At 31.1% G+C, this 12579-nt stretch overlaps 1 protein-coding gene across 1 annotated transcript in view; it reads right to left on the bottom strand.

The window, feature by feature from the left end:
* Positions 1–11780, bottom strand: part of LOC124368272 (helicase domino-like) — a 57115-nt gene extending 45335 nt beyond the window's left edge. Inside the window, exons 1-7 of the mRNA XM_046825546.1 lie at positions 11496–11780; positions 8298–8417; positions 7269–7380; positions 4029–4144; positions 2880–2975; positions 655–832; positions 100–237 (exon numbers count right to left, since the gene is read on the bottom strand). Coding sequence (XP_046681502.1) covers positions 100–237; positions 655–832; positions 2880–2975; positions 4029–4144; positions 7269–7380; positions 8298–8417; positions 11496–11765 — 1030 coding nt within the window. The 5' untranslated portion in view covers positions 11766–11780. The remainder of the gene's footprint in view (positions 1–99; positions 238–654; positions 833–2879; positions 2976–4028; positions 4145–7268; positions 7381–8297; positions 8418–11495) is intronic.
* Positions 11781–12579: the final 799 nt, after the last annotated feature.

Genomic DNA, 12579 nt, shown 5'->3' with positions numbered 1-12579 from the left:
ACCACAGCAAGTCAACAAACAGCATGTTCAGCAATGGGAAACATGCATTATGAGCTAAAAAAGTATAATCATACAATAAATGTTACTTATATTATGTACCTGTTCTCTTGAGTTTCCTTTCCTTTTGGGTACCGTAATAAGTTAAAATTTTAAAAGCTGGGCACCACTTCTTAAACTCCATTTCCCAATTTAACATCACAGACGTAGGAACTACAATTAGATGCGGACCCCAAACTCCTGAAAAACATTACATAACAGTTAAACTTTAAAAATTAACATCAACAACCTGAACACCAATCAGACAAAACTAATTTAATTTACAAGAAATAAAACTTGTAAAACGTGGTTAAGTTCAAATTTTTTTTATATAGTAATAAAGTATTAATGTGAAAAAAATTAAGAAAGGACTATGTTTGTTCTAACATAAAATTCTTATCAAAATAATTAAATAAATAACAATAAAAACCATTTGTATTTAAAACATTGGTTCAGGTTTGTGTAACACGGCATCATCAACAATGTATTAAAATCACAATGGCTGGTGAAGTATAATTCTCCTGCCAAAAACTTTTCTATGCACAGACCCAACACTTACAGACATTATATTAATAGAGAATGAACTACAATCAGAATTCTCCGAATGCAGTACTGTACCTTTCTCACAAGCTAGATGAGCCAGCACCGATATGGTCTGTATGGTCTTCCCCAGTCCCATCTCATCAGCTAGTATACCGTTCAGCTTGCGGTCATGCATAGTCACCAGCCAGTCCAGCCCGATGTGTTGGTACTCCCTCAACGAGTGCTTCAGAAGAAACGGTATCTTAGTCACCACCTGTGCCAAAAGAACCATAATTTAAATTAGTCCTTGTATGAAGCTAATTTTAAGTTGTATGAAATAAAACAGCAGTTGTATTTCTAAAATTAAACAAAACTAGTTTACAACTAAATTCAAAAGATTTATCAGAAATAAAAGAATTTTTAAATACTGGCATAATTATTAAGGGCCCATCCTGTTGTCTGTCTGTCGACTGTGTGATAACTCTTTGATAGAAAGATTCTAGAAAATTGAACCATAGTACATAGGGTCCTCTGAGGTTCAAGGAAGAACCCTATTGATTTTAGGTTCAAAAGGTCAAAAGACGGCAATGTTGCAATAATCCGGAAAGTCGTATATTACGACTCATTTACGTGTCTCTTCACTGATGGAGTCGTAATTATGACTAATTGTTTCGGATATCAGAGATATTTTTCAGGAAGAATATTGTAGTTCTGATGACGATAGTAATTTACCTGGTGATGAAATACCAGATGATGTTCGTTTGTTAGCTTTGTCAGGTAGAAATAGTGATCATGAACCACCTGTTCATCTTGGTGAGTTCAGTGATAGTGATTGAGTGTATCTAATTCTAGCATTCCTTGCGAATAGATTTTTGGCTCAAATGGGTTCATATCCTACCACCAGAGCCAGAAATAAACTTTGAAAACAAATTTACTGCTAGGAATGTAGGCATCGAAACTGTCCTAGGAATTCAAGGCCTATAGACTATTTTTACCTCTTCTTTTCTAAATTTGTATGTGACTTGTATGTATATGCTAACAAGAATATTAGAAACAAAATAAGTTCAGCTGAGTTGAAACATTTTCTAGGCTAAGAAAATGGAAGGAAGTTGACCATCAAGAAATAAAAAGATTTATTGTGTTTGTATTGAATATGGTCTTGGTAAGGATGAAAAATATTAAAGTAAAAAGAAAAGTAGAGCTATGACCTGTTAGTCAAGTACCGTGTCCATAGATAGATTTCAGTATAGAAACTCATTCCTGAAATTCTCATTCAGAAACTGACTCTAACTAGGAACTCATTCCAGAAAATGGTGGTGCAGAGTTTTAGTTTTGTGTGCCTAATTTTTTCAATTTTTTTCGCTCGCTATTGTATACTCACTTCATATCTACGTTAAACTGGATTCCGTTTTTTGGTTTATAAAAATATCTTCATCTATATTCTTAAAAACAAAATAATTAAATGCAATATATTGTTTATGAACTATTGTAATAAATATCTCTAATAATTAATATGGATCAAGTTCAGACGATCGTAAGTGTTTTCATTTCAATCAGCTCATATTATGACACTCAAATTATACCATAAAATGCGATACTAGTTACTATTAGTATTATAATAAAAGCTGAGGAAAAGAACCAATCAGAAGCGCTAAAAAGCAGAGAGTAAACTCATATGAATGATTTTTCAACTTCGACATACAACTACAATCTGTAGAATATTTATAAAACTTTTGAAAACTCTGAACGTAACATTCTTAGTTGACAAGTGAAGACGATCGCCCAATCTATCAGACATTAATAGAACTATTTGGAGGGAAACTTAAAAGCAGACCGCTTTTGCGACCTGAGCTCGTCATCGTGCCCTTAGGCCCGGCTGCTGCGTGACAAGCGCAGCTCGTCAATGATCAGCAATGGGTTAAATTTTAAACATTTTATGTATTTGCTTTTTTATCCTAATTCTTATGGCATTTAAACCACATGCTGTGAAATGTGAAAAATATTGTTTTTCAAAACTGAACTTTAGGTTTTCTCTGCGAGAAAAAAATTTCTATACAGGTATACGGACCTTGTTTTGTTACATCGTAAGGTTTTCCAGCCCATACAGATTAAAATGATGTATAAAATACCGTATGTTTTCTGTTCATTATGCATTTTTTATAATTTTTAAATGTTTATGAACAAAATTGTAAAAATTGATGTATTATTCTGGGAAAATAACAGTTTCAGTTCCAGGGTTAATAAATTACTGTAGTCTTACACAATATATTATTTGCATAAAGTCCAACACTGTTGAGTGGAACATAAAATATATAACTTACACTTGTTGAAGACAATGTGTTCCCCTTCGGCTGAATACTCTCAGCCAAGGCAGCCACATCGTTTATTTCCGCATCACGGGCTTCTTTCTCGCTTGGCTGAAAATAAACGGATAAATTAATGAGTGCTGTAATAGGCATGGCTTATATTTAACATGTTCCTTCTGTAAAGAAAATTACATTTTTTGAAGTTGAGATTAGTCAGACTTATCACCTTTATATCCTTAGTAAGCTAAAGATATTGACCGTACATTATGCGTAAAATAGCACTAACAACACCAGTAGAGACAAAATTTTAATTAAGTTAAATATTTCTTTAAATCCATTTCAAAAACTTGCACATGCAATAATTGATGTAACAATACATTAGGATGTAATTTAAAAAAATAAAACCTTGTATACACAAAGTGTATTAATGAAAGTACAGATTACGATGACAATCAGATGTTAAAGAGCTTATCCCAAAGGTCACATTGCCAGCAACACAGAGACAAAGATGTCTACCGACAGTTTTATTAATGGTCAGGGTGTCTGAAAATTTATATTTCCTTGGTTCTTGAATGGTTTCTTGTATATATATTTCTAACATACTAGTGCAGTTCTTTACACTTCTTTTGAAATATGATTGAACTTTCATTACCACTTGTACAGTATGCCTTGTGAGTAGGTCTATTGAGATAAATTGACTTCATGTTTAAACAATTGTTAATTTTATTTTGAGAATTCTTAAAATAAACTGTTTACATACAAATTACATAAGTAACTATTTTATAGGAAGAGTTGCTGTTCAGTGGTGGTTCAGAAGTCACCTTTAAGACACTGGTCCCAAGGTTAAGTGTTAGAGAGGACTTCTTAACCTTAACTTCACCTGGTAAAATAATACATCTTTACTACTGTTCAAGGTGTTACAATAAACTTGTTATCGCATTTTAATAGTTGTAAAAGCATGGTTGTACTTTTATAAATTCTTTACAACACAATATATCGTTTTAATCGTATCAAATGACTGGAATATTTTTCATTTTCCAGAAATATGAATCTTTATAAAGCAGTCTTACTCGTTTTAATGTCATGAACATCAATTGAAAAAAAAGACTATTCACAAGTTGGATATACTGGTAAACAAACTGTAAAGTAACATTTGTCTCTCACCTGTTGAGAAGATGTTGTATCCTCAGTTAGCAAAGTACTAAGATCTTCAGTGGCAGGTTCTTCTTCCTCGACTTCCATCGCTTCATCTTCACTTAAACTGATACTGTCTTCTTCCTCTGGAATCGTACAAAATACTTAGTTTTTTCTAAATCAGTTGTTTCTAAATATATATATATATATACTAGCTGTTACCCGCGGCTTCGCACACAATCTTAGAACCAAAGTCCTATAGTACTTAGTAAAAGCAATTATGATGTAATATGATGGGTCCTATAAAAATTTTAAAACGTAAGTAGGCATACATCAGATAGATATTATTTAAGTTCGTGGTAAATAGTATCAGAGTTTAACTTAATTATTATATCATGTTTGGCACGTGTATGAGCATTTCTGGTTCTAAGTCACAGCTGAATCTGCCTTGTCATCCTGATCAAGAAAACACAAATCTCGGATCACACAGGTCTCGGAAACTTACTTTGGTCAAAAAGCGTATATTTCCAGTCCTTGTCATATATTTCAGGTCTAAGATATTTCCAGTACTATATTAGAGTTTGCCTTGTTGTTCTGACGAAGAAGAAATATATATATATATATATATATATATATATATATATATATATATATATACTTAAGTAGGACCGAGATGCCTACTTCGGTTAAATAGTGCCTATTTAAGACCATTTAAATTCACTTACCTACTATAACACAGTTTAACTTGCCATATTGCCTTGATCAAATTTTATATACGTTCAATTATCTAGTTCTCGGAAATCTACTTTGGTCAAAATCGTGTTGACATAGTTGAGTTTGCTAGGACTGAAAAGCCTATGACGACCTAGGGGGAAGTCCTACCTACTTCTTATGTACTTTCAGTATAAAGGGGAAATCCTTATTAAGGTTATGCAAGATTCCAAAATAATTGTTAATAAAGTTTTGCGTTACACTTGTTTTTTGGACTGTAGCCAGGGAAAGAATGAATCGTTAAGGTATGTTAGTGTTCATTTCTGTTTTTTTTTCCGTAAGCCATTGTTAAAATGTAATGTCATAATGTCAAGGAAGCCCACCAGTTTAAAGTAACTTATGTGAAAACATTCATAACTTTGTTCATTAAGGTTAGTTTTATAACAGTATTTAATGCATTAGATGATTTTAATTCGTCACTGGCGCAATCTGGAGTAAAATTTATATATTAATGTTTTATTTACTATCTGCATTACACTACCGATCAAGCACTGTTTACTTATTATTGATAAAATTCAAATGTAAACAGATGTTTCAGAAAGTTTGTCCAAATATAGCTGTCAACAGCTGTCAAAATACGTTTCGTTCTTATCATAATATACAAATGTAAACAAACTCATTTTTTCCATTTGAATTTGACTTTATTTGGTGAAATGAATGTGTTATGGGTGGTAAAAAGCACTCTAAATGTTAATTCAGACCAAAAGCTATACCTGTTCCAAATTTCAGCACAATCCGTACAGCAGTTTCAGCGTGATTCGAGGACAAACCTCCAAATATTCTAACTTCCGCATTTATAATATTAGGGGATATATATATATATATATACAGTTTTACCAATTATGTATAGTAAATATCATTTCTGCTTGAATCGACTAATACCAGTATGTATGTTGAAGATGTTAAACATATATTGGTTTATCATAGTCACCTTATTACTAAATTAAAAATTCACAAAATAATCAGAAGGCCTTGTAATATAAGAAGTTATAAGTATTTGGTTTTTGTAACTATGTTACAATAACCAGTATATATTCTAATTAAAGTATAATAATAATAATACTGATAGAGTAAAGATTTCTCTTGAAAGTCAAATGACAAGTCTTAATCCTCTATAATGTATTTTTCTTACATCAACAAACTTCATTTTCCTCTAATTGTTTTGTTTTTATATCTTGTACTAATTTTGGTTTATTAAAATATAATAAATGCCACTTGAATGATTTGCATCTCATCAGATAAAATAATAGATTGGTAGGCCGTCAATAAAAGTAGAACCGCCAATATAAACAAATTATCCAGAAAGCTACATAGCCTACATCAAATATCTTTTTCACTCCCCAAAAACAAGCTTACACAGGACATGTTATTTATGGACTGTATATTATGTGTAGATATATTAGGCTATAGTGTGTAATGCAATCCTAGACAATAATGGAATTTTAACTTCTATTATAGTGTTCCTGAGATATGCTTTGTCTACAAGGAAATAACAGTCCAGAAGCCGAGAGCCAATTTGTATTGTAAAACTAATTTTCCTGGAAATTGATAAGACAAATTTCCTCTTAAACTTAATTGTCAGGTGTGTTAAGTTTTAGTGGAGGTTGAAATGGGAGGCTATCAAAACATAAAATTACAAAATAATAGGAATTTGTTTCTAAGCCCTTCATACACCAATATTCATTAAATTCATTAACTTTCTTATAACGCCAAGACAAGTAAAAAACTTGTTAGCTATTTTTATTATAACTAAATTATAAAAGGTAAAAGCAAAAACGTATAAAACAGGGTATTTTCCTTAAAATTAGCTTATGTATTCATTAAAAATAAAAATGAACTATTTACAAAACTGTTTATTTAAAATAAATTTAAATTTAAACTTCGTAGCACTATAAAACAAGATAAATATTTCAAACTAATCACAACACTACCAAACGATGGAGAATAATGAGATACGTAGTAGACACGCACTCGTGACAACCGAGAAAGCAGTAATAATTCTTAACTTATAATTCTTAACGCCACGGATAATTCTTTATGGCTCTGCATGAGACGTAGAACTGACGAGCAGATGGTCAGAGTTAGACAAAGGGTGCTTCCTTCCCCCTGCTGCAGAGTGAAAGTAACTTATAAGGACGTCCTTGGCAACCGTGATAAGCACATAGGGTGCATCGGGCATTTCGAAGGCCTTTTGTGAACTCAAATTTTGAGGCATAATCTATAATATCAGATATAACTGTATTAGGCATTTTAGTCATAAGTCTACCATTCTAATGCATCCATCTACGGCATGGGAAGGGTTTAATGCCCATTTTTTTACCTTGACACGCTTAAAACCAACCACCTGACATGTAAATAAATCTTAAATCAGTGTCCGGTAACTATATAAAGACTTAAATAAGTGTCGACTACCACACTAATACTAATTTTTTGATGCTCCAAATATTATTGCACCAGTTTTACATCATAGATTTTTAACATTGTTTGTTCCGAACATACCTTCAGTTTCATCAGATGCTTGAGATTCAACCTCTATGATTGCGGTGGCACCATTAGTCTGCATCTCTGCATACTTCGCTTTGAGCTCATCTATACTCATCTCTCCTTCAGCCTGTAAGCATATTACGCAAATTTAACAAATGGTGAACTCATATACAAAAGATTTATGTTTGTTAGTATTAAAACAATGATAATATTTTAATAGGACTAAGACAGACATTTAAAAAACAACTTGTTTTGAAAAATTAATTTAAAATAAATCTAAAATAATTAACTACGCAAATGTTTAACTTTAAACTAAATGATATATTATACTTGGAAATCATTGTGACAAAATATCTTTATTATTCTGATTTAGTTTCACGAATTATTTAATAAGCAAGGACCAAGCATCATAAGACAAGTAGCCTCTGATGTAATGTATATCAATACAACTGCTCATTATAAATAAATAAACTGTGCTTATTAATAAATCTAATACTTTTATTGATATTAAATTCATACTTAGGTTGCCAGTACAAAGAGGACATTAATTTTCCCTTAAAAGCGCAGCATACGGATATGTCCGTACAATTGGACTCTCATTAATCATGGATACGGAAATTTTCGTATTGTTTTATTTCAGTTTATTGTGTACATTGCAATTCATGAAACTGCAACAAATGTATGGGAATGTTCATTGTGCAAAAAGTAAATCAATATACAATGCTTTTCTTTCATCACTTAAAGCCAGTTTTTTCGTGTGACGATGCATGGTGTGGAATGTGGCTATAGAGTATGATGTGTCCAATATACGTCGCATCTACTTGTAGAACGCAGCCACCAGTACAGTAAAGCTTTTATCCAAAAATATTACTTTTTTATTATTTCTTCTTCCAAACAAAAAATAAGTTAAAATTTGGAAAAACAGATTTTCTTTAAGTTCTAAATGCAAACTATTTATAACCAAGTCAAATTTTCAGCACTAATCAGAACATTTAGAAGAAGGCAATGGTTTTAAAATATTAACCAATAAAATAAATTACTCACTTTTAAATCATCTAACTCTTGCTGATGGTCAACTTTTCCTTCTGCTTTTTCCTGTTCCTGGATGGTTTCTTCGTCATCACTCGAATCTTTATCTGAAGCCCTAAATTCCTCATCTTTATCCTAAAAAACAGTAATAATTATGTAACATACAATATTGGTTACTTGGCTTCATACTTGAAAAAAGCTGTTAGTTTGAGAAGACAATAGGTGTAATATTTGAAAAATTCTTCTGAAGAATCACATCTTTACTGGAATTAGTATTTACATTGAATGTTTTCATATTTTACATTATGTAAAGAAATTAGTGACTTGATAACTCTTATCATACAGCATGGAGTGTGACAGATCAGGTCCGCTTCCACACTACCACTATTATGTTCACAACAAAGGTCAGTCGAACATATGTGTTGAGGTCATTTGGGATCACATTGCAAGCATGTGACAGACTGTATTACATCTGTATGAGCATTTTGTATCCAAAAAAAAGCTCATAAAGTATGGCGTACCACAAGGTTCAATTTTGGGTCCCTTACTATTTATTTGCTATATAACAGGACTTTCTACAGTAGCAGAGGAAAACAAAATGTGTTTATACGCTGATGATGCAAGCGTAATTGTCAAAGGAAAGGATCCTAAGGTAATTGAAACATCATCTCTTAATTGTTTGAATAAAATTAACTCTTTTTTAACTAAAAAAAAATTTGTTACTTAACCCCGGCAAAACACATTTTATACCCTTTAAAACACACCAATTGAAGTTTAATTTTCAATATGACATTAAGATAAATAACCAAAATATAATGGAGGTAGAGGAAACTTGTTTCCTAGGTCTAATAATAGATCAAAATTTAAGCTGGAATCAACATGTACAAACCATAATAAAAAAAGCATCATCTGGCCTGTACGCCCTTAGGCAAATGGCAAACCTTTGTAACCAGGATACTTTAAAACAAATTTATTTTTCTTTAATACATTCCCATATAAGCTACGGGATCAGTATATATGGAGCTACTTCAAATAAAAACCTTGAAAAAATTCTTATACTACAAAAAAAATCAATACGGTTAATTCTAAATTTACCATGGCAAACAACTGTTTAAACATTTATTTGCACAATTAAGAATTTTAACTGTTTACAGTCAATACATATACGATACAATAACTTACACAAAATTTAAAAATATACCTAACTATACCACTCATAGATGATATAATACTAGGAGTGGTATAATTTTTGAAAATCATAAATTAGAGCTGTTTAAAAAGAAAACTGAATACGCCAGTACACGATTTATTCAATACATTCCTATTGACATAAAAAAAATTGAAGGAATCAATCCGTTTAGAAATAAATTAAAAAATTATCTCATATCACGATCATTTTATTCTTTTGAAGAATTTTTTGAGGGCTTGGGCCATTAAACAAAAATAAAAATTGAGTTGATTTTAGTTGTTTAAATTAACAATATTTATGTTAAGTTAACATAAGATTTTAGATAGGTTAACCTGTATCTGTGATGATATTAGTCTTACAGCTTTGAATAAAGATCTATGACTATGTCTATGACTATCAGAATTTTGTATGACCATATAAGAGATAAAGAAGTATGCCTGTAATAGTATTCTGATGAGGCAGATCAAAATACATGGGTGATTCTCCAAATACAGGAACAACTAACAATATTTTTTAGGAACTTAGGGGAAATATTTCGAAAATACGTTTTTTTTAAACATGTTTTTAAGGTGTAATACCTAAAGCTAGAGAACTGGAATACTTTTATTTTAGTTTCAGAAATGTACGCATGTTACTCACTTTTGGTCCATTGTATTATCAAATTCTGTACTGGTTACTATGATATGAAAATTAAATAAACGATACAATGTTCAATAAAATTGGTTTTAATCCACAATAATCATATAGGCTAAACACATGTAAACAGTGCTAGGTAAATAGGCTAAACTAATTTCCCCTTAAATATGCCTTATAACCTCTTAGGGTGGGATTTGCTAACCCCCTTTCAACTAAGTAATTGAAAACTAAATGATTACTTATGACAAGTAGGAGCTAATTATATTTGGATTTTGCTTTTAAGGTGTCAAAAAAGTGTACCAAATTTACGGATGTCTGAAAACAATCATTTATTTATCAACAACCCTTTCAAGTACTCCACTTATTCCATCTGGTGCGCCTTTATCTTCACTGCTCTCATAATTCCATATGTATTTTTTTTCTAGGGAAGTAAAAAATCATTTTGGAATTCATGCACTTATGAGTTGGAACATTAAATGTTCAGAGTACTAGGACCCATCCGAAAAAAAGTATAGGTTTCTAACATTCTGAAATTTATTCAAATTATTTTTGGTAACAAGTATAAAAGTATGGTAACATATAACTATGACCTTTGATTGTTTCAGCGTTTTGTTGCAATAATGTGGATAACGTACAATTCTTTCTGATCTTTAGTGTATACCATCCCTGTGTGTTAGTAAACTAACTTGCCGTTGTGATGCTCTAAAGTGAACTGCTTGTAGCTCCTAAGAATACTCGCGATAGCAGTTCTCAGAAATTAGTTAAATTACTTTATACATTAAGTATAAGCAATGGAAAATAAGTTTAGAGAAAAAAATAGTTGTAGGAACATTTTTGCACACAAGGGACACAATTTGCTAATACATTTGGTTAATCACGCAATTTTGTGGTTGAACCATGAATATATGAACAAGACTCTTGAGTAACTGACTTAAATGGTAGGGGTCAACCAAATCAAGAGTTAAGAAGTGGGAAAGCCAAGCTTTTTTTATTACCTGCCATTTCAGAAATGATTTGAAAAGGGTTATTCGCACATCTGGTTTAGTAGACAAATCCAACATAAACAAGGGCTGTAGTGAAATGCGGGGGAGAAAAAGTTATAGAACATAAATCAATAATATAGTCTTTTCAACCAGCAACCTGTCTGCTAATTATTATCTAAAATTAGAGTAGAGCTATCATCTAAGAAGAGACTCCTGAAACATCACCCTCTAGAGGTAGTAGGCTAACTAGGCTGGAGAACCTTTATTCATTTTTCAGCTTGTTCAAGAACAAGGTTGTCAGCCCAGATCTCTCCATTTCATAAAATGCTCAACCCACATACTTCTTATCTTTTAAAGTAGGTTACCTATATTATACTGAGTTTTAACTAAAATGCGTCAACTTACAACAGAACTTGCATCATCATTGTCGTCATCATCCTGATCATTATCCTCAATAACAATGTTTTCTCTGTTATCCAGATAATCTTTCAAAAGCTCATCTAACGGTAACTCTGATTCTTTCTGGAGAAGCTCTATTTCTTTTGTTTTATCAATGCCTTCCTCTTTCTCTTCTTCGGCCTCCGCTTTAGCGATTGTTTCTTCATCATCACTCGATGTTCCTCCAGGTTCAAATTCAACTAAAACAAGAAAACTTGTTATCCAGTGTGCAAACATGTTTTAAATGAACTCAAGATTCAGAATTTTATTCATCATTAATCATAAAGTGATACAATAGATTTCGTCAATAGCAATATAACATAATTTTACTTTTTTAGTGTTTGTTGAATTCTGTTTGTAACTACTATATTTAACCCTTTCCATCCCAGACACTTTTTTAAAATTTGTTCCAAAAATCCTAAGTATTTTTACTAATGACATACCCAAAAATCCCAGGCTCTTTTAGTTAATTTTGTCGTATTTTACTAGAAAACCCATAAAACATTTATTTATGAAGCAAATTTAATTAGTTTAGGTGTTATTAGCTTCCTAAATATGTTATATATACTATAAAATAAAATATAAAAGGACATGCAAATATTTACAATAACTTTTTTTTAATAATATGTACTTACTAAAAAAATATTTTGAGGATTTTTTTTACTTTGTTGCGTTGTGGATGGGCATAAAAAATTATTATAACCAAGATTGATAACACTTTACAAAACCACATTTTTAACAGTCTTAAAAAAAATCCATACTTCACACTGATATGTTGAGAAATAAAAAAGTTCTGGATTTTTTTTAAATCACTGTAGTTCGGAGTTTTTCCCCAGTTATAACAACAATATGGCATATCATGTTCCACTTCTACATAACATATAGTTTCTTAATACCAAATATATTGAATGTCAATAGGCAAACGATGAATTATTTCATATTTTTAACTAAAAAAAAACTCCTAATCCTAACAAAATAAAAACTAAAAAAATTACCATCCGAGTCAATAAAATTTTGTTTTTGTTTACAAACATCTATGGAAAGGATAACA

The sequence above is a fragment of the Homalodisca vitripennis genome, chromosome 8 (genome assembly GCF_021130785.1).
Source record: "Homalodisca vitripennis isolate AUS2020 chromosome 8, UT_GWSS_2.1, whole genome shotgun sequence".
NCBI classification, from domain to species: Eukaryota; Metazoa; Arthropoda; class Insecta; order Hemiptera; family Cicadellidae; genus Homalodisca; species Homalodisca vitripennis.
The sequence above is the reverse complement of the archived record's forward strand: the minus strand, read 5'-3'. Positions and strand labels throughout refer to the sequence as shown.